Source organism: Chrysemys picta, chromosome 1, assembly GCF_011386835.1.
Source record: "Chrysemys picta bellii isolate R12L10 chromosome 1, ASM1138683v2, whole genome shotgun sequence".
In the NCBI taxonomy this organism is placed as follows: domain Eukaryota; kingdom Metazoa; phylum Chordata; order Testudines; family Emydidae; genus Chrysemys; species Chrysemys picta.
The window spans coordinates 127,428,109-127,454,796 of record NC_088791.1 but is presented as its reverse complement, the minus strand read 5'-3'; the positions used below and the strand labels follow the sequence as shown (position 1 = coordinate 127,454,796).

The window sequence follows — 26,688 nt, the reverse complement described above, 5'->3', positions numbered from 1 at the left end:
CCACACGGGAGCGGTGGGAGGGGCTGGAAGCAGCTCCAGGCCCTTCCCTCCCACACAGCGCCGAAAGGCTGTTGCTGGCCACATTCTGGTGTGAACCCTGGCAGAAATCTGGGGAAGGGGGGCGGCATGTGACCCTGCATGACCCCACCACCACGTGTCACCTCGGTGCCAGGTACCGGGAGAGGTGGGTCCGGAGCGACGGGCAGGGAGGGTCAGTCCATCAGTCACCTCCGCCCATGTGAGAGGTGTACGGGAGTGTGTGTGTCACCCCTCCCCATGTGTGTGTGGGGGGGGGGGTAGGGATGTGTGCCACCCCTCCCCGGTGAACCCTAAAGTCTTAAAGATAAGAAGGTAAATAAAAAGAATCCAGCTACGAAGTATTTCTTTTTAACAGGGGCTCAGTCAACTTGATGTTAATTTGAATGTTTGTACAATTGATTGCTGTTGAACTTGCTTGAATACGAGTAATTTTACCAGGTGTCCCATATTCAGCATAGGGAAACATGGTCACCCTATCTATCAAGCAAGAAAAGTTAAATATAATGCACTGAATCATAATACCATAATTAGGGGGAGGAAATGCTTTAAAGAAAAAGGGATTTTTTAAGTAGTACAACTGTGGAAATATGTAACTAAAATGCCAATACAAGTTTACTTTGACCAGATAATTTAATCAACTGATCTTTAAAGGATACCCACTGCAAATGCTACGAAGACCAAGAAAATCCCAGTATTATTTTTACAGATTGGAAAAGCATGAAGGCCAAAGACAATACCAATAGCTCAAGTAAAAAACTCATGATGTTTACATAAAATTTTGATGAGTATAATATATTCATCACACTCCCACAATTATTCCCTGAAAATAATACTATAAATATTATTTTGACAATGTAATTATAGTTTTTGCTTTAACAGTGGTAGCAAAGTACTGGCACCAATCCCCTGTCCAAAAAGTCTAGATACACAAAGCAAAAATCACACGTGAAAGTAGGCAATCCTTAAGATTAAGGCTGTCCCTTTATTATGCGACTAAAAAGTCTGTTAAAAAACATCTGGTTTACTTAGGTTGTAAGTAACTTAACTGTGCTACCAATAGGCAAAAGGAAACCCCAAATACAAATAAAACGGAAAGCAGTTTAAAATATTCTCTTTACGCTTGTGGAAATCATCCAACTGCCCTTTTAGGATTATTCATTAGGAATGTAATCCCCTGAGCTGTGGGGGAGGGGGTTATTGACTGACCCACTTCCTCACCCCTGAATAAAAAACTAATATAGACACACATTTAAAGCTGATTCACTCAGTTGCTAACAATTCATGAGATTTGACACTGCAAGACAAGTGGAATGGTAAACATTTTATAACACACCCATCATCTCTCTCTCCAGGCAATGGAAATCAGGATATAACTTATGACTCAAGCAATAAATTTGCAATTTAACAGCTTAAAGGATTTGCTCACAATAAAAACAAAAAAAACAAAAACAAAAAAACCCAGTACGTCGCTTCTCCACGACCCTTCACAGAGATTAATAATAAAATAAAATAATAATATATAGGAGAAATTTCTGTGGGAAGGGTCAAACTATCAACCTGAGGAGGGCAATTTTGCTTAAGTTCTCAAATAAATAAAATTCAGTAGTCACTGAATTTGAGAGGCTCCAGGAAGTATAATTTACAATTGCATAATCCTTTACTATACTCGCACTGCAATCAAATACTTAAAACCAAATATTCATGTGGGGAGATGCGTGCTCTTTATATAGAGAGGGCAAAACCCAGATCTCAGTTTAAGGCAATAAAAACTAAATGATTTCTTAAACACATTGGGCTAGTGCTAGTTCCTCACTATGCTATTCTGTTCTCTCTATAAATTTTTGGACAGTTTTTAGCAATACTTTAAAATATATATTTCCATGCACACAAAGCTAGAATTAATCTCTCTCTTTAGAAATAGGAATTGGGGGGGAATGAAAGAAGATATCAGGAAAGCAGAAGAGAGATTGAGAGTATTACTATGTCAATGAAATCAGAATACAAACATTTTTGAAGAGCGGAAAAAGAACTTGGATGATATTGAACAGAAACACACAATATGACTAAATGACCAGCTTCTTCTTCAATTTTTACTTCATGTGTTGAAGACTACTTCAACTCAGATTTACATAGCCCACTCTAAATTCCTCTTCCCAGCCAAGTAAAATACATTGTACAACTAACCATTCCAAACGACCAGCAAGGGGGGAAAGAACAAGGTTTTTGTTTTTGTTTTTTTAAATGGGCACGTGAAGTTAAGCCCCTAAATCCATATTTAAGTAGCCTGTAAGTAATTAAGTAAGTAGCCTGATTTTTAGACGTGTGGCACACCCAGCAACTCCTATTGGGTGACTGCAATCTTTCATGTATTCTGCAAAATTTTAGGCCTTAAAATCATTTGCGGTGATGGAAACATGGAGTGGATCTGTTTACAAACATGTCTGTTACTTTCAAGAGTCAAAGAGAAAGCTGACAAATCCCGTATAGTACTAATAGTTTCAGTACGGGCTTGCCAGTTCTGGTATTCATCCAATCCTCAAATTCATGCATCAGTTTTTTCCAGATCTCAGAGACAGATCCTCAATCCAGATTTCAGATTCTGGAAGCTTGCAATACAATGCCTTGATGAACTCTCATGTCCCTTGCCCAAACAGTCTGCTGAATTTTGCTGGAAAACCATAAAACTGGTTATGGGGGAGGAAGCATATGCTACAAAGAGAAAAAAGATTTTCTACTTGGGCTTCTAACAAGGATCTTTACTATGTCTGGTATCTTCATTCACTAACATACTGAACCATTTCAGAGCTGTTAAAGAGATTGGGCCTGCCTCAAGTTCAATTAAGTTCTCTGTCACTGGCAAATTTTTAAATCAAGATAGTTTTTCTAAAAGATATGCCCTAAGAATAATTTTGAGGAAGTTCTATGGCCTGTGTTATTTAGGAGGTCAGACAAGATGATCACAATGGTTCCTTCTGGCACTGGAATCCATGAAAGTTCATCTTGTTGGTGTCACTAGGCATCACCCTAGGTAACTCGAGGTGGTGGAAGACCATGAGAGTCGATGAAGCCCCCCCGCTCTAGGCCAAAGTGAACCAAAGCCCCTGCATGTTAAACTTTACTAACCTCACAGGCCAGCAGCTGGGAAGCGGTAGTAATAAGGCCTGAAAGGCAAGCTAACAGATCAAAGGGAAAAGGACAAGATAACAGTTCAAAGAAGAGTTACTAATGAGCTAGACTTATAGCCGCCAAGATGACTTAACTGCTTAAATGTAATTGCTACTGCTTAATGTAACTATTGCAGAGGGCAGAAGGGGGAGAGGGAAGGAAGGAAGAAAAAGAATAAAAAGGGAAAAACTGCTTGTCTCAGTGCGCTTGCTTTGAGACATGCTGGTCTCCTAGTGCCTATTCAGAGCTCTTGAATAAACTTTGTCTGCTTCTCCACCCTGGTGTGTTCATTGGCGCGAAGCACACCGGGCAACGAACCCCGCTGTTGCCCCCTTGGGCCCTCTGTGCCGGCAACAGTTTTGGCGTCCCTGGGTGGGCTCGAGGCTGAAATTTAGCCTTGCCCGGACCCCTCTCAGAGGTCGACGGATTGCAGTGGCGACCGACGCCCAGCGCGCACTGGTGACTTCATCGGGGGCCTTGGCAAAGATGCAGTTTGATCGACCCCAGAGGGCACAATGGTGCAACGCGCTTGGATAGTGGAGAAGCAGTTGCGGGCGACCGTGAGGAACCAGTCCCTTGGATAAGGTAGGAACAGTCCAGTGGTGTGGACTTTTGCCTGTTAGGACCTGGGGACACCCAGTGTCACCCTAGGCCATGGGGCAGGGACAGAGTACGACAGGCAGGGCACGGTGTACGCCCTTTGAATGCATTCTAGCAAATTGGAAAGTATTTGACGCAAATCTAATAACTAAAAGTAGATTAAAAAGGTTCTGTACAGTAGACTGGCCTCAACATCAGCTAGAGGACCAGGAAAGGTGGCCACCGGAAGGATCACTAAGGCCTGGTCCCCACTAACCCCCCACTTCGGACTAAGGTACGCAAATTCAGCTACGTCAATAACGTAGCTGAATTCGAAGTACCTTAGTCCGAACTTACCGCGGGTCCAGATGCGGCAGGGAGGCTCCCCCGTCGATGCCGCGTACTCCTCTCACCGAGCTGGAGTACCGGCGTCGACGGCGAGCACTTCCAGGATCGATTTATCGCGTCTAAACCAGACGCGATAAATCGATCCCAGAACATCGATTGCCTACCGCCGGACCCTCCGGTAAGTGTAGACGTACTCTTAATTATAACAAGATCCTTCAATTACTCCTGTTTTGTCAGCAAACGAGTAAATGGAACGAACATATGCATGCGCAATTGTTTATGGCTTTATGAAATAGAACAGATATTTTGCAAAAGTGTAATTTGACTCCGACAGGTTCAGTAGTAGCTACTGTTAGTCCCCAGAACCCCTCCACAGCTGTAATGGCAGGTCCGGTGTCCCCTTCGGCTATCACACCCCCACCATATAAAGAAAGGGTGTCTCGGGTTCCAGAAATCACCCCTTCGGTGGGATTTTATCCGTTGATCACAGAGACCGTGGTGTCCAGACATGGCTAGGATAGGAATCAGGCCACTACTATGCAGGTTTACACCCATGTGCCTTTTAACCCAGTCGACCTAGCAGCCTTTAAGGCACAGGCAGGGGAATTCTCCACGAACCCAAGCAAGTTCATCTCAATTTTAGAAGGGTGTCTGGCCAGCCACAAGCCTGACTTGGGATGACTAATGTCCTCATGAGGACCCTGCTGTTGAGGAGGAGGAAGAGGAGAAAAAGCCAAAAACTAAAAAGGTTAAAAAAAACTGTCTGGGATTGGGAGTTTATGAATCAAGCCAATTTGGCAGAGACCATGTAAGGAGGTCAAAGAAGATGAAGTAACCCTTACCTTACCCCCCGAGAATGCCTGGATAATGACCCTTGCAATTGAGCCCTCAGCCATGCAAGCCCCAGAGTGGAGCCAGTGGAAGGACAAAAGGAGGGTTAAAAAGCAGCTTTGCTGGACAGTGTTGGCCAGGGATTTAAAAATTCCCCCACCCTTTTTGGCCAGGCCCTGGCCAGAGATTTGGAGGAGTGGGGCAATGAGGACAAGGTCCTCCTCCTGCAATATGTAGATGACTTGTTAATTGCCGCTGTGGGTCTAACCCCTTGCCTTAAAACCTCCTGAACTTTGTTGGACTCTGAGGATATCGAGTAGCACGGAGTAAGGCTCAAATTGCCCTCCCAGAAGTACAATACTTCGGGTTTCACTTAAGGCAAGGGGAGCGTCAGCTTTCAAACGAAAGGAAGGAAGCTATCTGCCAAGTTCCTATCCCAAGCAATCGTAAACGGCTTAGGGCGTTTCTGGGTATGGCAGGCTTCTGCAGAATATGGATCCCAGAGTTTGGACTGTGGGCTAAACCCTTGTATGAATGCATTAAGGGAGTGGATCATGACCCCTTTCACTGGTCCTCAGAAGCCGACAAGGTATTTAAGGTTTTAAAAAGGAAAGCTATTGGACACCAGAGGTTGTACCGAGTGGAATCCTCAAAAGTGGGTGTGCTCGTCCTGGTTTGTTGCCCCAAAGCTCTGTATAGAAGTTATTTTACTGGAAGGGTATATAATGGCAATGTGTATGTGTTCATTGTTGGGAAAAGGTGTATGAGTGAAGAGTGGAAGTTTCCTTTGTAGGTTAAAAGAAGCCAAAAAGGGGAGAAAGAAAAAGAACAGAACGAGTTAACTGGAAAATATAGCTAGCAAGCTCAGTCCAAAGATAAGATGCTGGCCCCATCCAAGGACATTGTTCACAGCTAACACTTGGCTGACAACCAAGAAAAGGGGGGCCTGAATGTGCCCAAGCAACTATGAGATCTGCAAAACACTGCCAGGCATTAATGAAATGTGTTAGGTTTCTTTTCTCACAGATAAAAGAAGTGCTAACCAAAGACTCTAGCATCCCTGCCATTCATTGAAACAAGGAAACTGAGTCTACGTAAAGTCCATCAACGAAAGACTGCTTTGGCTCCACACTGGAAAGGCCCTTTCTAAGTCCTGTTAACCACCAACACCGCTGTGAAGTGCCAAGGACTGCCTACCTGGACCCATGCTTCTCACTGTAAAAAGACCCCTCCACCTCGGGAGAACTCTCCGACTGATGATAAGCCTATTTCTCCTTCTAGCTCTGCTGTGCCTTCTGGACATAGTAGACTTTTAACAAACAAAACAAAAAAAACCCCCATCTCAACAACCTCTTTGAATTTTCTAACTTAACTTGCCCTGTGTTGGACTTAAATATTTTGCTTCCATGGAGTCAACTTTTGAACCTCTTGGAGCATGGTTTTCAAAGATTATGGTGGCAAGACCAGGGGAAAAAACTTTTCTTCGGACACGTCCTTGGGCCCTTACTCCTTATGGGCCCTTACTCAAGATGTTCAATCTGTGAGACAGCACGTCTGCAGCCATGACCTTACTCTACAGTTACCAGTTTGGGCACCAAGAGCACATGCACTGCAGAAAGAGAGACTCATCCATACAATCTACTCAGACAACTCCAGTGATTAAAGCCTTAGTTAACTCAATGAAAAATCCCTGACAGAGTTTCATTATCTCAACTCAATTTAATTTGCAGTTCTCTCCTTCAATGGGAGCTGCCGTCTTAGCATTTGCTACTTTAAACTACTTCAACTGTGACATCTATCAGCCTTAAATCCAACCAGGTGAAGTGCTATGATCATTAAAGCAACAAACTAAGCCAAACACAAACACTGTAGCACAACTGTGCATCAACACCTTGTGCTCATCTAGCTTTTAAATTCCCTGAGTTTGTCTTCTTAGTGTTTAGCCTCCCCAGAGCAGGGACCCTGCCTTACTCCAAGTTCTGCACAGCAAACTGTTAGGACTCTGTTACACACTTCAGTAAATGTAGGAGAAGAGGAACGGGGGTATAGTCTAACTGCAACTAACAGCATGAACTTAAAGGGGAAAGTTTGCAACATTTAATTAGGAATCTGTGGAAAGGTCTCTAAAGGAAACTCACGAAAGTCACTTCAATAGCTATACATTTTTAAAAACTAGACTGAACAAGATGCTAAGAAATTCTTAGAGGGACAGATAGATAATGAGTGGGGTTGGGTAGCCCAATAGGTCTTTACCATCTCCAATAGCTGTGTGTATGAATTTGCCAGATATTTTTATTTTAAGAACTGTTGCAAACAAGATGCCGTGGGTCTTTGGAGAATGAGTTTTCTGACAAACAGACTCGAGATCATCCGAGCTTTTCTAGACTATCCAGGCTATCTTCATAATCTGTGTGATTATGCACAGCTAAGAACTAAGAGCATGACTAGACAGACACTATTTTCTCCATTGGTTCTATCTGCTCGTTGTGAGGGGTAGATTAAAATGCAGAAGAATATCGCTATGCTGTTTCTACTCAAGAAAAGAAACTGGAAAACAGTATTCCTTAAAGGTCCAGGATATTTGGCAACTCACAGGGAAAATTGGTGATACATCAGAAAAAGACAATGCTTTCATCTAAATTATGCCTGTGGAATCTCACCAAGGCCCCTACGTAAATAGTACCACACATTTAAAAAAAGGAAAAATGTTAATATTCACATAGCTGAGAAGATGCAAAGCAAGTCTGGATTTAATCTAACCGGGTTTAACAACACACAGCACTTAACACGGCATTTCCTCTTTTTGCTGCTTTATTCATTAATACATCATTAAAACAAACTTTCCTCCCTACTCCCTCCCTGCCCCCAAACCAACCACATTGGTACAGTATTTGCCAAGGATACTATATATATATTACTTCAGTGTTTTTTATCCATTACAAATTATAGTACATTCTGAACTTTCCTACTAATATTGCCATACCACACTGAACGACTTAAAATAGATACCACTGGAAGAAATTGGAGCGAAAACATACATCTTAAGGCTGATTATTTAAAACAGACTTTTTCGGTTCCTAAAATTCATTTAAGTTACATGATACAGTTTGAGGCGTGTTTTCATAGTGGAATCAACTCAAGAGAAAAGCATTAATTATAATCGAATTCTTCATCCTGCAAGGTCTGAGGGTTTATCTACACAAACACTTCGTTTGCAGCAAGCGGAGGTGTAAATCTAGAGTGCATTAGCCTACCACACAGTCATAATCCTGGCGGACCCTACTGGCACACTAAACGTTCCCTAGTGTGCTTTAATTTACTCCAATTCTAAAGTAAGTTATATCAAAGTGCACTAGGGAACTTTTAGTCCTAGTCAGTAGGCTCCACACAAGACAGTAGATTCATATCTCAGTTTGCCACAAACTGCGTGTTTGCGTAGACAAGCCCTTAGATTCTGTGCTTACATTTTATCAAGATTCTGAAGGAGATAGGGTCAGATTTTCAAAAGGCATTTAGGCACCTTAAAGATGCAGAGAGGCACCTGGGTAGGATTTTCAGTTGCAAAAATTTATTTTAATGGATTTAGGTGCCTAATCTGCTAACCTTTGAACATCCCACTAGGCACCTATCTGCATCTTTAGGCCCTTAAATACCTTTGTAAATCTGGCCCCAGGATATCATTGCAGTTATGAAATATGACAAGACAGCCCAGAGGGGAGAAACATATCTGATAATTGGTAAATGCGGTAATAAAAATGATGGAGAAAACATAAATATAGTAGTATGGTAAACTGATTTAGGTTTAGTTTTAATCCAACTAAAAGCTTCACCCAGTCTAACAGCCCTTCTCTTCACAAGCATTAAGTAGAACCATAAATGCTGTCTTTTGTAAACACATTCTACTTCTGTGTTATTCCTCAATTTTCACTTAGCCAGCCACCTGGAAAACTCCATTGTTCTAAGGGTTAGAGACACTTTTTCTCATCTCTCTCATTAATTTTCATGGACAAATCCTTTCATGGGCTAATTCAAGTACAGTACTTAACTTCTGACCACATTTTTACATACACACATGCACAGCAAGAGAGCACAGTTTTCAGATTAGTTATAGTGTTATATATTAGTTATATAGTATTTAGCAGTCTCTCTCTCTCTCAGGGTTAGTTTTCCAATTTTATTTAAAATTTAAACTCCTCATTCTGCAAACCCATATGCTGATATGTGTATTAAGGTTAATAAACCATAAAGTAGATTATTACTCTAAATTTCAAGGGCTTAATAATATGGTTTTACAAATTTAAGTATTTCAGCCTCATTTTTCCACCAAGTCAGTTTTCTGGATGATGACGTCTCACTGCTGTTTCTTGTGATCCAAACAGCAGCAGAGTAGCACATGAACATCACAGCACATACCTGGAAGTAACAAGCATCATGCCACACAAGAGTGAGAGTCCTCCCAGCGTTCACAAAGCTTTTTGCAATGAGTGCAGTAACACTCACAGCCACTGCAGAAGTTGGCAAAAAAAAAAAAGACTCCCTCCTTTCATGACCCTATTAAGGGGTAGGAAAGGATGGTCCTCTCTGCTTCTCTATGCACACTGTTCTCCCTGTTCCTCTGAAGGAGTTAAAGGTGGCAAGTGCTTCCCCAAGGGTCAACCCTTTGTTCCTATCGTTCTCTACTACCTTGGATAGGGTCTATGGGCCTCTGTCCTGCCCTATAAGGTTTCGGCTCCCACTGTTTCATGTCCCACTCCTCCTTCCCCCAGTTCTGCTCTTCGCTCCATGGCCTGTGAAGTGGTCGGGTGTGGAACGGAGTGTTCCCTCTGGTCCTAATCCTCTCTCCCTGCTCCATGAAATGGTTGGAGGTTCATCTCCCACGTTCTCCCAACTCCTCCCTTCCACATTCTGTGGAGGGTTCTCCCCTCCCTGGCTCCTCCTCTACTTGACACAAGAATGGGGGCTCTGGTACTGCTCCCTCCACACAGAATCCCTGCAAGTCTCACTAATCTTTCCCTAGCCCAACAAGGGATAGAACAGTGGTGGAAGTGGGCAAGGAATCAACAACAGGGAACTGAAATAATTTGTCTTGACCTTACATTATAACAGTCCTGTGGGAAAGGTCTCCTGGGGTCCACTGCTCCTTTCCAACCTGATGCAGGTGTTTGAAGAGAAGCCACTGGTGGCACCAATTCCACTCCCTCCACAAGAGGAGAGAGGAACAGCAATCACAGGAGGCAATAAAACTACCCATCCCTCCAAAGGGAAGAAGGAGACAATGAAGCAGACTGGGAACCAAATGTTTTCTCTCCCAGCCTTCCTCACCACCATGAATGGCAGAGTTGGTGGCCCTACTCATATATACACAGAAAAGCAGGAGAAGACAAGTTATTGAAGTTTACTTAATGTGAATTGAGCAGGGGAGGAGGGGTGTAAAAGTGGTGGTGGTGGTGTGCAAGTGCAGCTGACATGAAGCAGTGCGGATCATTGGGCCAACAGAGTTTCTTCTCTCTGAACAGCATACTTCTCTATATGTCCAGTTTAAGGGAAGAATGGGTCTTGAATCGATTGTTCAGCTATTGGCACATACTGTCCTGACTGGCCAGAGAGAGTGGTACAACTATGTAAAGAGAGGCCACAGCCATATAATTTATCTGAATCCAAGAAACAAATTCTTTCTAGAATGTCAGAGAAAGAAAAATGAATATATACTCATTTCTGCATGACAGCAAATCAAGCGAAAGACAATAAGACAGCAAAAGATATTTAGAGTGGAGGCATCATAGGCATTTTTCATTTTTGCCAGTTTAAATATCCTGATAATTTTACTGAAGTTTCCATATATCTTCCCCTTTACAATCTCCAGGGAACAATGGAGGACAAATATTATGGGCCTAGTAAAACAGTGTATATGTGAAGGGTTTAGGGCTGGTATTTTCCAGGTGACACCAAGGAGTTAAGACACCAAATTCCCATTGAAAAGTCAGATTTCGGTGCCTTACTCCTTCAGGTGACTTTTAAAGCACCAGCTATATTATATTGTATATACGCATGAGACACAAACTATTCTTAGTCCACCAATTTAAAAAAAAAATACAAATTAGGAAAGAAGGTTAGCATGCCAAGTACCAAATGAAGAACTATTTAGCTTATTTATAGAAAAACGTCAAAAGTTGATTTCAGGACATAATGCTACAATTTATAAAATTGCCACCAAGCAATAAAATATAATAATTTACAAAATAGTGTAGGTTACACATTACCCAAAATGCATACTCTCTTACCAGCCAATAACGATTCCTGTTCAACTTCTAATTCATGAAGCAACTGGATCAATTGGACAGACACTTCAATCAGACCCAGATTCCTATTATATGGTTAAAAGAAAGAGGGAGTTTAATTTTAAACCTCCTAAGGGAAAAGAAAAAAAAAAACTGTATGGAGTTACATCACAAAACATCACAGATTGATCCTAATCTCACTGAAGCCTCTCAACCTGACTTCAGTGGATGCAGAATCAAGCACCACAGACAAAGTCATATTGGGGAGGACATGGGTCTCTGACACTTGTAAACAAAACGTTAACTTTTCATTTCAGACTGTTAGCATAACCACACTTTCAGTTCTGAGCTAAAAGTTTGCAGTTTCATGTCCCTCACAAGGATTTGGGTTTTTATACCCACCCAATGCATGCTGGGTAGATGTCAGTGCAGCAGGTGCATATTTGGAATGGAGTGGGGCTCAGTATTGTTAGAGATGCTGTCTTTCAGATCAGTCTGTTCTGTTAATCCCTGGAACCTCTCCAGGTGGATATTAGAGATTTGTATTACTTTCCAAACACATTAAGGGATAACCCCAGTTCGATGGCTGACACTTCCTCATTCAATAAGTTCTAAGGATATCACAGGCTGTGTGTGAACTGGTTTCAATGCACAATAGCTACTTCATTTGTCTATAGTCACTGCACTACCACTAAAACAATAGGGAGTTGTTATTTGTATTACCTAGGATTACTATTTGTAGCACCTCGGATCCCTAATAATTATGGAGCAGGACACCATTGGGCTAGATGCAGTTCAAAGAAAAGACACCGTATAAATTCACATTTTATCTTTAAAGAATGAATTGCTTGCACTATCATTTTTGTTGTAATTTACCTTTAAATATTGAATATGTACAATTAATGTTTTTGTATAGTCATATGCTATATTCTATCTTTTCTCATTCTACTCATAGGTCCCAACCCAAAGGTCATTCCTGAACGAGACTGACCAGCCCACTGTGTCCTCAACTCCCCCCTTAAAAACAAACCCGGCTACACTATACACCATTGGCTAAAAGGAAAGCAATAAAAGCTCATCTGACGGTGTACCCCTTCCCTTCTGAACCACCAGGGACAACTACCTTAGCAGTCCACCACTTGTACACCTCAATGCTCTGAATAGTACTATAAAGCATTACCATCGGAACAGCTTACTTAGCATAATGTGTCATATAAAATGATGCTTACTGAAACCAGATTCAGTCTTTTCCCTCTTTGAGCTTCAAAAATCCAAATTTGTTAAAATTTAGTTGGGCATTTCTATAATTAAATGGAAATATTTTCATAAAGCAAAACTTCAGATAGTTTAAGTAGTTATGAAATATGCCATCAATGCCCCAGTATATTATGCACTACCATTAATTATCAGGGTTTTAAAATACCAGACAAAAAATGGCTCAAATCAAATTAAGAACCAAGGGGTTAATTCATTAGGAAATATTCAAAACCATGGAATAAGGGCAAGGAAAATTCCAGGTGGTCGTGGATCCTAACTCTAGTTCAGAGGGAGGAATGGAAGACCACCAGCTCAGAGCTTGCCAGAAAAGACAATTAGAGTCAAAGTATTCAAACAGTTCCATAATCAAAAGTTATCCTGGAGGCAGAGAACTTGTGCCAGTAAGCTCTCCACCTCCCATGGAGCACACCACTCTCTCCAGTGAGCAGTGCAAACAGGAATATTTAAGAATCTGTAAATTTAGCTCCAAGCTGAATATTGTTTTTTAAATGTTGTCATTTCTGCATACGTTTTCAGTGACAACTTGGGCCCCTTTTAACTAGGCTTTAAAGCAAAGAGGAGTCCACATGTATGAAACATGAGTTTCTTTGCAGTGAGCCAAGTGAACAAAATGACTTAGGAAGAATGAAGTGACAGCCTCCAGATACTTTCATCCAAGGCTCTTATTTGTTTCAAACCCTTAGAATTCCTTCCTGAAAATCCTTAGTTAAGTATTAGCCTGATTTTAAATACCATCAAAAAGGTTTAAATTTCTAAATTCCACTGATCATTTTCCCTCCATCCACAATTCCTGAACATTTAATCCTGAACAAACTGTGCCTTTATGGCAATTTAAAAAATCACTATGGGCCACACTGTGGCCCATCCCAAGTGTCTCCCAGGATATTTAAGGAGCAAAAGGCTACGCACACTGCCTGTGTACATGGGGATTGTGGCAAAGCCAAAATAGACCTCTACGAATAATCCCTACTATACATGTGTAAAGGCACCTTTTGCAGCCAAGCTACAGCAAGTTTGGCTATTAGAATTCAGTGTCTTGTCAAAATGCATCAACTCGCATTAATTGGCTGCTGAGGCTATCATCAGTCTGGCACAGAGATGCAACCATTGGAGGCAACATCTTTTTTCTTACTCACTGAATAACAGACTCAATAATTAACTCCTACACGGACACTAAACATAACTTCATAGCTAGTCAATGGTCCTCTTAGGTGTACACATCATAGGAGACACCATCAGCCCTGGCAACATTTTGAGTAGAACTGAACAAATAATGGATTTTTTTGGTTCAAGGGAGGAAGAGCCAACAAAAAATATCCAGTTCAATTTGAACCAAACCCATTTTTTAATTTTTGTTGTCAAATCAAGGACTCAACAAAATTTCATTTGGAATCAACCCCATTTTTTCAGATTGACTTGAAATGATTGAGTTTTTCACCCTGTTTTGTGAAGGATGAAAAAGAGGTAGCTTTTCCCAATCTCGGTTGAGGTATGCTGACAAGAAGAAACTTGCACGGTCATTGCTATTCTTGTTCCAGGGATACAGGGAATACTTCATTTCTAAGTGGTGCTAACTGACATCTTCAACATGTACTGAAATTCATTGTAAAAACATTTTTTTAAAACACAACTTTGAGTTTGGACTCCCAAACTGCATTTCTATAACTCATAGTAAATTTACAGAAAATATATACTACCACTTTCCTCGCTTTTAAAATATGTCATCACACAACTGTGTGCTTCTTATGTTTACACCGCTACCTCAATATAACGCAACCCAATATAACACGAATTGGGATACAATGCGGTAAAGCAGTGCTCCGGGGGGGGGGGCTGCATACTCAGGTGGATCAAAGCAAGTTCAATATAACGTGGTTTCACCTATAACGCGGTAAGATTTTTTGGCTCCCAAGGACAGCGTTATATCAAGGTAGAGGTGTACTTTACTCCTGGGGGAATTCTGCACCAAAAAATTTAAAATCTACATACAATATTTTAAAATTCTGCATATTTTGTCAAAATAACACCATATAATCACACCAGTTTCAATTATTTTGGTAATTCGTTTCAAAATACCTGTCAGCAAGTATGTATGTAACAATACAAACAACAAAAAAGATTCAGGAAATGTTTTTTTGACAATCAGATTCCTTACTAGGCATATTAATACAGAACTTTGAGTAATAATTAATTTAAACTACAATACAGAACTATATTTCCCGCACCCCTCAGAAGCAATGCAAAGGCTTGGGACAGTCGGGGTAACAGAGGAGCTGAGGAAGAGGAAAGTAATTGCTGGGACGAAGCCTGGCTGTAAACTTGGAGGGTTGTTGGGTATGGGTGGGAAAAGTATGGAACAGGGGTTTTTTGGGGGGGGTGAGGGAGGGATTTTTAGGGAGCTTCCCCCATTCAGACCCTGCCTGACCCCTAGCCTCTCCCATTCAGTCAGGCACATCTGCCCCTGTCCCCATGTGTCCCTGCACGCCTTGTCCATGTGTCCCTCCATCCCAGACACCCACTCCCTCCCATCCCCATATGTCCCGACACCCTTCCCCCGTCCCCCTGTAGCCCTACACCCCCTTAGCCAGCCCCCTCCCCCATCTCCATGTGTCCTTGCACTCCCTCCCCTCTGTCCCCATGTGTCTCTGTGCCCCACTCAGTCATCCCTTCCCCCACGTAGCCCTGCACCCGCTTCCCGTGTTCATGTGTCCCTGTATCCCCTCATCCAGTCCCTTCCCCTAATCTCCATGTGCCCCTCCCCTCTGTCCCAGTGTCTCTGTGCCCCCCTCTCAGCCATCCACCTTACCTCATGTAGCCCTGCACCCCCTCCCTGTGCCGGTATCCTTACACTCCCTCAGCCAGCCCCCTCCCCTCATCTTCATGTGTCCCTGCACCCCGTCCCCATGTGTCTCTATGCCCCCATTCAGCCACCCCCACGTGGCCCTACACCCCCTTTCCTGTCTCCATGTCACCCTGCATCTCCCTCCCCCATGTGGCCCTGCACCTCCAATCCCATTCAGCCCCCACCCCATTCGGGCTCATAAGGGCTAGTGGAGGAGGACAATCTATGACCCTCCAGCATCCCCATGCTATCTGTCTCCCGACCTGGCCCGACAGGCACTGTGAAGAAGGCACTGCAGGCTCTCTCTCTTCTCTATCGTAGCTGGGGCTAGCCAGGAGCAGCTGCTCTGTTCTAGCACCACAGCGCCCCCTGGTGGGCAAAAGGCAGAACTGCAGCAACTTTCCAGCAGAAGCTATTTTCTGCACACCAAAAAATAAATATATATATATATGCAGCACATGAATTCTGCGCATGCGCAATGGCGCACAATTCCTCCAGGACTAATAGTTCATCTGTGCAACTATATTCATTTATCCAGGCCCCTAGCAAATAGACTGTAATTATGGAAATTGTGTGTTAAATGGTATGTTTTTTGTAAAACTTATAAATCTTCATTTTTAAATACACTAAAACTTTTTAAATTACTTTAAATAAATATCAAAGATTTAACTCTAAGAATCTGGAAAATATTTACAAACATGACTAATAATTTCACCTAAATTTTTATGTTTCAGAATTTTAGATGTATTTGTGCTTAATGGTTGTGGTGGGAAATAAGGCAACAACCCTTTAAACATTTTGTTGAGTGAAAAGAAGACTACAGTAGTTTGAGAATGTCTGAATAGTTTGCTGTCATAGGATGCAACCACAAAATATTATATAACCCTCATTTTGGATTCTAAGTAAACACTACAGCCTGAAACATTTAAAATGAGGAAGCAGCAATATAGAACATATTTAAACAATCATTTATTGCTATTACCAGGAAATTCCATTCACAGCCTTTTTCAGTTATGCAAGTCTTTAAAAAAAAAAATCATCAAATGCAACATCCTCATCTGAACACTATCACAGTATTTATGGAGTTCTGTTATTTAACTTCATCTATTCTGCCCCAATATAGGACAATTGCCATCTCGTATAGAATACTATATCTCAGCAATTCAGTAAAGTCAGATTTGACAAGTCCCAGAAAGAGTAATTTTTGAGATTTTGAACACTAGTTTCACATAATCCAGCAACCTTGATATAGCTATTTTCTGGCTAGCTTTTACGGTTTAACTAGCTAAATTTTTAACAGCATTTTGAAAATGAGAAGTACTGTAAGAGCAAAGTATTACTGGCTCTTTAACATTTATTTTTACTGTTTTTTGCAAATCCAGAGTGGATGACTGACAATCTAAGAAATTAAAACTAAATTCTGTTTGAAATACACCCATGCAACCGGAAATAAATGGAGATGAGACTACATAATTGAGGGCAGAATCCAGATCTTCACATCCATTAATATTACACTAACAGTCCACATTTGTGGAAGTGTACAATTTATTCCAGATAGCACACACAAATATTGAATGCATTTTGTCATACGCAAGATGTAAACCTACATGTATTAAAAAAAACATTAAATCATCCTTCATTTCAAAAGTCAGCTATAGTTGCTGACTTCTAAGAATATATTCCCTATCATATCATTTACAAAACCAATCCACTTAGAAGCTAAAAAATTAAAGTTATCATAAATATTATACTGATCACATAATCAACTTCCATTATTCAGACGATAAAGAAATGAATATTTTCATCACAATCCAGCAACCTTAACTCTGACATATGAATTTTTATAATTATTTTAATCTAAATATTTTCTTAAAGAATTCTGTTAAGTGGGAAATATCAGTTAATATACTTACAAGTCAAATAAGAACACAACAGGGTAAAATAAAAGAAAGCACCAAAACAATTTAAACTCTCTAAAATTTGTGTATGTTAATAAGGATCATAACTATACCTTAGAACATCTTGATTCTTGGCACACCGAACACAGGCATTCCGTAGACATCTGAAACATTCTGCTATAAGCAGCAGACATGTGTCTAGAGTTATCAGTTCCATGGAATCCTTGCAGGCCAATTCCATTTCACATGAGGCTTTAGTCAAGATTTTCAGGAGACTCTGGAACATACTTTCTTCTGCCATTTCTCTGAAATAAAGTATAACTGCAGTGAGTAAAGGAGGGTTATAAATAGGGTGGGGAAATATTGGTTAGACAAGAAAATCTCTCATGAAGCTTATTATTCAAGTCATGTTCATTTAAAATCTAACACTGAAGAGTTGACATAATACTGTAATATATTTCTGCAATAAGAAAACTTAACCGTCATGACACACCAAAGCTTTGAGTAGAGGGGACTCACTATTAAGCGTTAGAAAAATCCAAAAGGCCCATACTAATTTTTTAAGTTATATAAAGTGAACTCTCTATTCCTGTAAAACCCTGCCCTCCCCAGAAATCAAGGGCCTTATTTTAAGATATGCCAAGCATGTACTTAGCAGAGTTAAAATAATTCTGCATTCCAGTTCATCATGAGGACTTAAAAAAAAAAAAAACCACAACAACCTTGTGCATCGTGGAAAATATAAATTTTAGTCAGCACAGTGTAGAAGCCTTCATAAGTCTTAAGTGACACACACCTCTCACTATCCTTTCAACATAACAAACAGCAATCATTACTGAGTACAGGTCATCTACTGATTTAGTTTTCATGGAACTCTAAGTAACAACTCTCAGACCAAAAGCAGTCTAAGTCATCCTAACCACATACACTATTACTATATACACAAAAGATGCATAAGATCATTTAGGAACATAGGAATTAGGAATCAACATACTGACTCAGACCAACTGTGTCCAGCACCAGATGTTTTAGAGCAGTGGCTTTCAACCTTTTTTCATTTGTGCACCCCTAAAAATTTTCAAATGGAGGTGCAGACCTCTTTGGAAGTCTTAGACATAGTCTGCAGACCTCCAGGGGTCTGCTGACCACAGGTTGAAAACCACTGCTTTAGAGGAAGGAACAATAAAATAACCTGCCCAGAAAGAAGTTTCTCTAGTCCCAGAAAGTTAGTGGAAAGTTTATATCCTGAAACATGAAGATCTAGATCCCTGGTAATCCATTAAATGTTTAAAAGTGTTTAAATCTTACTAAGCCATTGGTGTACATACCCTGTAACAGTGAATTCCACCAGTTATTATCCTTTTTTGTAAATATTCACTTTCTTTTACCAGTTTTAATTTATTGCCTTTCAACATCAATGGATGATCCCTGGCCCTGATATCTTCTGTGGTAACTTTAAGTGTGCATTCCCTGGTTTCTTCCTCCCAAATGTGAATTCAAGGGTTTGAACTCTCACGTTCAAGAAGGGCACAAGGAAAAGAGAGCACCATTGTGTGGTTGCAACCTTAACTCCACGTTTTCAAAAGCTTTCCATTAACTCCAATGGGCTTTGAATCAGGCCTATACTGATGAAACCAAGTTCTATAAGGAGCTAATACTGTACTTTCACGTGAAGAGCAAAGGGAAAGCATAATCTCAAAAAGAGTAGTGGTTAAGACACTGGAATGGAGCTCAGGGATCTGGGCTCAATTCCCAACCTCTTCCACAGACCTCCTATGTGAGTGAATGCAAGTCAATCTCTCTACCTCAATTCCTCAACTCTAAAATGGGAATATTTTTTCTCCCCGCCTTTTGTCTTTATTTAAGTTTGTAAACTCTCCAATGCAAGATCTATTGTACTCTGTGCATGTGCAATGCACAGCACAACAGAGCTCCTATCTCAGTTGGGGCCTCTATGCATTACTGTAATGATTATTATGGAGCAAGGGACTTCACACGATGAGGAGAGCAATGGAAGGAAGAGGCAACTAGTTCAAGATTGACTACACCAACCTGCACTCCTGGGAATGCAAAGGGAGAAAAAGTTACCTTTGTCTAGCTTACCAAGTAACTGCTAGAACAGGCAAAAAACTATGCAATTCTTGAGAATATCTTGCCATGATGTGGGGTCTAAAAAAAAAGTTAGAATTGTAGTTATATGAGTGGAGGTTTCCTCCTATGTACAGGCCATTCCACTCTCAGAGTTAAAGCAGATGAAGAGAATTGATGCTAAAATGTTATGCTGGAGCTTACACGCACATTTCTCACAAAAGCAGCAAGCATAAATCTCCAGGTCGTCTGTCACACACAGATGTGTGAAAAGCTTTCAGAATATAGCTGCTGGCATATTTATTTTTTCAAAAATTATGTTTAGAAAGGGGATGAACGTGACAGATTAAAGCCAGTCAGTAATTCATATTTGATACAGTATGAATTCTGGTGAAACTGCTACACAAGAAAGTGCAGCATGGTGTCACTTTAAGAACAGAGAGTTTAACTCAATCCAACACCGCCAGCCAGATGCAGCTGACATGGAAAACCAGAATCCAGCCACTTTGACCCTTACATGGATTTAAGGTGCACACAAAATCAAAGGAGCATTTAAATGCTACATCTTGAGAGAGACAGTAGCAAAATACCTTCTGAGCTAAATACTGGGCCAAAAGGAGATAAAAATGGGGAAGAAATGTTAATCAACACAGGCGACAATAATCATGGTACATAAAGAGATTATGTTTCATTAATGTAATGCTTGACCATTTTTGGTGTAAGTATGACAGAATTCATTATCCATCAAATATCCAGCCATACAGGATAATGAATTCTGTCATACTTACACCAAAAATTGTCATGTCCCCATAAACCAAACCATCAATAAAAAAGTCACTCAATCAGTGTTAATAAGTTAAAGTACAGATAGCTGCAAAATAAAATATTTTATTTTACAATACAGTCAGTGCTATACATCTAGATGAATAACCTGTTCACAATCACTTTCTTTTGCGATCTTATATTTTGGTTGCCAGTTACATCTGAAAACTCAATTAACAAAAGTAACAACAAACAAAGTAGTAACTAAGGGATATAAAACTGTGCACAATTTGCCCCTCAGTCATGAGAAAAGATAGGAAGGAAAGTGTTTCACTTGATCCATAAAAAGTTATTTTGTTTGGTTTTAAAATATGAAAAAAACATACATTTGACTAAGGCCTCCCACTGACAAGGACATGTGTTGCAACTACTGCCATTTACACACACAAAAATCCAGGAGATTATGCGATTTGGAAACTGATGTTCCACAGAATCTATAAATAAATACATCCACACAGACATAGGAACGTTTTTCCAAACACTGAAGAGACAGTGTCTGGTAAAGGAGCACCCAACTGTATTCAATCCCACATGTGACAGAGTCACATTTGCTCTGTTGAGTCAAGATGCCATACAGAGCCATTAACAGGGCAAGTGTTTAAGAGCAGTACACCAATTAAGTTACGCAAAAAATAAAAAACTTTCAGAGTCTGTTAGCAATTCCCTTTATTTTTACCTATGCCATGAGTTGAAATACCATGGAATACAATGTTTGGTAAATTTTCCTGAAGCTAATTTGAGCCACCCCTTTCTAGTATACAATGGTCAATTATTTTAAATTGGTAAAAGACAAGCAAAAGTTCTAAGTACAGATTTTTGGTTTTGTTTTTGTTGTTTTTTTAAAGTGTATTCTAGCTGGTTGTATTGTAAAAAACAGTTACAAAAGGCTTTTCAATACAAATATAAAGACTTATTCTGTTTAGCAAACTGCAGCTGCGCAGCATAGGAATTGTTCAGAAAGTTATTTTAACTGTTCACTGGATCATGAAATTCAAGCTATTGCGATAGCCTATATTATAAACAGAAATAAGAAGTTTTGATTAAAAGGATAATCTAAAAAATAAGAATTTTGTTCAGAAAAAGGTAGCACATCATGATTTTTTAGAATATATTCTAGTAAAATATGAAGATCTGATTATTCTGCCAGTTTCCAACCATTTTAAATGCCAATATTTATCGGTTTTTCTATCTTGCTCCTCACTGTAGACTCTGAGCACCTGCCACACATTAATGGATTTATCTTCCCACTATTAACAAAATATGGAAGTTCATTCCATGTATGTGACAGTGAAGCACAAAGAGATAAATTAGTTTTATGGGTGCTTGCCAGTTCCAGAAGAAGAAAAAAAATACCATAAACGATGTGCCCAAGGTCACACAACAAGTCTGCAACAGATCCAAGTACAGAACCCAGATGTGGTTCCCAGTATAGGGCTTTACAATAATACCATCATTCCTCTCAAAGCAGTGCTCTTTCCACAGATTAAAAAGTATTTATGTAAAAATATTGCTAACCAAAGATACAAATAACTATGTGCGTAATCATTTTAAACAGAATGGGATGGTTGGGCAGGCTTAAATCAATTGTAAGAAGTCTGTTAAGAATAGTTTCTGCTACTACACTTGCCCCTAAGCCCCCCAGTCAACGTTTGTGGGTTTACAATTTATTTATTTTTTGGCGAGTGGGTAAACTAAAGTTTTTCCTCTTTCCTGTTGCCATGTGAAAGGCCCACAAACATACAGGTAAAACAGTGACATTGACTATACTCAAAATGCTGTGGAAAGTACAAAGTTAATGTGAAGAAAAATATTTTCCTGTAATCTGTTATTAAATATTTGTATTACCATAGCACCTAGGAGCCCTAGTTATGGATCAGGATCTCATTGTGTGAGGTGCTGTACAAACAGAACAAAGAAATGGTCCCTGCCCCAAAGAGCTTAATTTTTGATGCTATTTGTAATATTAGTAAGTAAAAACTTCAGGCAGAAGTGTGATTTAAATTGCCATGTTCCTTTAAGCATCACCAAAACTTCATGCATTTCTGGTAAACCTATTACTTCAATAAATAAGAAAGTCACATTAAATTTTCTATATAGACGATCCTGCTCTCCCCGTCTTAGGTTCGCCCCCTTTTACATGGAAGAATTTCTGTATTAAATTAACTTGTTCTTTTGCCTTTGTTATTGTGAGATGATGTCTACACCGTGCTCTGAAATGTCTAGTTCGGGCTCATTCTGCTTTGCTCCAGTAAGTGTATCCATAGTCAAGAACACTCCACTGATAAAGGGCTATTCACTGAGTGTGACCACGTTAGCACCTCTTGGGAGGTGGATTACCTACGCCGACGGGAAAACCCATCCTGAAGTACTACAGTGGCGCAGCTGCACTGCTGTAGCATTTGAAGTGTATACATATCCTTAGATGCACAGCTTGGCTAAGTTTTCTGTCTGAAACATATTTCTAGAGAAAAATGCAGATTTGCTGACAATGATACATTTTGTGAATTTGAGTTAGTTTTGCCAAATTGTTCATTTAGTGAAAAAAACAAAGAACATGCAAAAAAAAACCCAAAACATTTTGTTTTGACATTTTCTAAATGTTTTGATTTTTTTAGTTCAATGACTTTTTCTAAATCTCCTTCAATTTTATCTTAAAAATTCAAAACCGTTTAAAAATGCTCAAAAAATCAAAATGAAACGCTTTGTTTGACCCAAAATGATTGTTTCACAGTTTTTCAGAACCACCATCAAACCAAACAATCTGTTATTTGTCCAGCTCTACCTTAGATAAGTTCCCAAACAGCAGTATTTAAACACATGCACACACACAGGCAAATGAGACAAACAAACTGTGAAAGTTGCCCATGGTCACACAAAGCAGCAGGGAATCAACCTTGCATCTTAAGCCCTGTTTCAGTGTCCTACGCATAAGACCAGATAAAAAACTAAGGAAGGATTTAACTAGCAACATTAGGTTTTGAAAAGGTTTAAAAAAAAAAAAAATTGTAGCATGTTCACACTTTGAACTGAGGACACAATTCCCAGCTCACTAGTTCTGATCACACTAGCACACTAAAAATAGAGTGTAGCCACTGTGCCGTGAATGGGCAGGACTAGCTAACCTAACTATTTTTAGTTTGCTAGCTCACATCAAGCTAGCGTGCGTATGTTTCCTCCACTTTGGAAGTACACCCCCAGCTCAAAACATAGCCATACCCTAGGTTAGGGGAAATGGAATTTGAACATATAAGCTCAAGAAAATGAATTTAAAAAAAAAAAACATGTAGATATGTTAGATTTTTAACACAAACATACGAATAACCTACATTTTTTTATCTTCAACATATGAGTTACAGGATTAGGGGGGACACTAGTTTGTAACTGGATCCACATGGGTCAACCCTTGCACCCAAACAGAGCCACTGAAGCCAATGCAGCTCTACATCACTGCAAGGACCTGCTCATATGGATCCCATTACATGAAAACTAAAATAAAAATAATCACAATTCTGTCTGAATTTTCTTTAACTACATGCCTTGTGTAACATTTAAGATAATAATAAAATGAAGAGATGTCTTTTTTCCATTTGTTTACTTTCAACAGGGCTTTGTTTAATTTCTACAAAAGTTGTCAATTTCACTTTCTAATCTTTCTTTGCACAGGCACACCATCATTCTGGATTGTAACAAGTATGCTCTTGCCACCCACTCAAAGGCCTTGTCTACATTTGGATTTTAGCTACTAATGTTGCTGCACTGAGGCAAACCACTAGCACAGACACAATTTGCACTGCTGCAGTTTACCCCAGTTTCACACCTGTGCTGCTCTAGTGTAAGCTGTGTCTACAGTAGTGGTCTGCATCAGTGGCTAAAACCCCACCTAGACATGGCCTAATAGTAATGAAGGTAGCCCTTGGAGAGAAAGATGTGGTTGCTACTGTCTCCCTGAACCAGAGACCATGCAGGGAACAGAGACAAGTGGAGACAGAGAAGCGTATTCTCCCTCACTCCCAGGATCCATGCACAGAGCAGAGAGTACAGGTGGGGGAAGCTATATTTCCCTTACCTATCAGACCCCAAACCATGTGTGATGGCTCGCAGGCCACACGTCTGTTTCATTAGCAAGGGACCTAGCAGAAGAAGAGAAGCCCATCTTCATTTCACAGATCATTCCAAGTGACCAGGAAACACATTACTGCTGTAGAGCATTAGAGAAGATAGGGTTGCAAGAGCACCTGCAAGGGGGCACCAGTATATGTCTGGTCCTGTTTTCCTCAGACCCACTCAGTGACCCACCCAGACCCTGGCAGGTAAGCAAAGCACAATGAAGATAGGTTTCAGAGTAGCAGCCGTGTTAGTCTGTATCCGCAAAAAGAAGAACAGGAGTACTTGTGGCACCTTAGAGACTAAAATTTATTAGAGCATAAACTTTCGTGGACTACAGCCCACTTCTTCGGATGCATCCGAAGAAATGGGCTGTAGTCCACGAAAGCTTATGCTCTAATAAATTTGTTAGTCTCTAAGGTGCCACAAGTACTCCTGTTCTTCTTTTCACAATGAAGATAAGAGTTTAAGAACTACAACAACAGCTGTTGTGAGCTTTATAGCCTAACATGCAGACTTGGTTTTTAAGTTACATGATTTCAAAGCACCCCCTTCAATGGGGAGCAAGCCCTGAAAGCAGACATCACTGCACAGGTGACAGGATTATCTCTAGTCTGTGGCTACCTGGAGAGGGTGGGGGGATTTAAACTAATCTTGAAAACCAGGCACAGACCCCTCTGCCTTCGGTTACAGTCTCACCAGTACTCCCGGTCCCCCCACACACACACACAGACAGCTCAGACACTGCACTGGCCCAACATCTGCCCCAGCTCCCCACATCCAGAGCAGCACACACATACACCAGGTACACCCTAGTACACATACACACACAACCAGTACAGGTACACACACACCCCATAGCCCCCCCGTACAGGTACACACACACCAGGTCAGCCCCATATCACCGGTACACGTGCACACACACCCCATACGCCCCCCAGTACATGTAAACCCCCGAACACCCCCCGTACAGGTACACAAACACACCCCATTACAGCCCCATACCACCCGGTAAACGAAACGTCCACACACATCCTTAAACCCCCACTACACGCGCACACACACGACCCACACACATACACCCCCATGACACCCGCACACACTCCACCTCGCCGCGCTGACCCCCTGCCCCTCACCCCGGCCCGACGCACACCCCCAGCCCCACGTGGCCCGCGCGGGGCCCCTCCTCCCCGCTACCTGGGCCGCGCCTCCCGGAACAGGCCCGTCAGCCGCCGCACGGTCTCCAGGCAGCCGGGGGCCGAGGAGGCCTCCGAGAGCCGCTCCGCTCGGGCGGCGAGTCCCAGCTGCTCGGCCAGAGCGGGCAGCGCCGCCTCGGACCCGGCCGCCGCCATCGTGCGCCTCGTCCCCGCTCCGCCCCCTGCCCCCGAGCGGCGCGGGGGTAGAGACTGCCCGGGCCCGGCCCCTGCCGCTCCGCCACACGTGGGAGGGCCCGGCGTGCGTGTGCGCGGGTGAGGCACGGACATGCGGGAGCGTCTGCACACTGACATGTATGTCCCACGTGCGTAGCGTGTACCCATGGGCGTGTGTGTGCAGATGTGTGTGATATCTGAGGACGTGCTAAATATGTGTACATCCATGCGTGTGGATATGCATGTGTGCGTGCATGCACGTGTACAGCTGTGCGCTGATAGGGGTAAGATCCTGGGGTTAAATTCAGCCGGAGCCATCCAGAGTGGAGCTCCAGTAAAGATTTTCAAACCCGCAGGAACCCGTCCCTGACTCGCCCCGAGGCTCTGGGAAATAGTGAGAATTTAAGGCCTGGTGATATCTGTATATTCATGCGTGTAGCTGTGTGTATGAGTGTGCACATGTGTGAGTGCATGTGTGCAGCTACGTGTGATACCATTGCTGTTGAGATAAGTGTACATAAGGGCAGTCCGTAAATTACATAATGCATTACTGGAGGGCTGGGTCCTTAATTTTGCATGACAGAATGTTTGTTTCAGTGTTATGAAGTGTTACAAAGGAGTGGGTAGGTCTTGAAAATCACAGAAAGGTGTTGCATAATTTGTGGACAGTCCCCACATGTATGTGAGAGACATATAGTAATTTTAAATATTTATTAGAAGTAAACAAAAACCCAAACTCAGGGAATGTGCAATTAAGTTTCCATCACCAAATAAAACAGAGGGATGTTTGTTGCTTCAAGCAAAGTCCAACTACCATGCAGTCTACCTTAAAGGTAGGCTTGGAAGGATTCAGTTAGTAATCGGTAAACATTGATTTCACCATACACAGAAACTGACAACAATATTTCCATCAATAATAATTGAAATTTACAGGTAAACTAAGTAAAATGCTGCTTGAGAGCTTATTAGAGTTTGACTTAAGGATATTTACTTTGTATTTTTTAACGTGTGATGTTGACAGTTTGTGTTCTAATGACTATAACACT

The 26,688-nt window shown here is 41.2% G+C and overlaps 1 protein-coding gene across 4 annotated transcripts in view; it reads right to left on the bottom strand.

The window, feature by feature from the left end:
- Positions 1–25,944, bottom strand: part of ATXN10 (ataxin 10) — a 172,687-nt gene extending 146,743 nt beyond the window's left edge. The window contains exons 1-3 of one of the 4 annotated variants that reach the window (XM_065570205.1): positions 25,470–25,944; positions 17,372–17,563; positions 11,244–11,326 (exon numbers count right to left, since the gene is read on the bottom strand). In XM_065570205.1, the coding sequence (XP_065426277.1) occupies positions 11,244–11,326; positions 17,372–17,563; positions 25,470–25,870 (676 nt within the window). In that variant the 5' untranslated portion in view covers positions 25,871–25,944. The remainder of the gene's footprint in view (positions 1–11,243; positions 11,327–17,371; positions 17,564–25,469) is intronic. The other 3 variants (XM_042846823.2, XM_005299980.4, XM_042846864.2) reach the window with 3 other exon arrangements.
- Between the last annotated feature and the right edge of the window lie 744 nt (positions 25,945–26,688).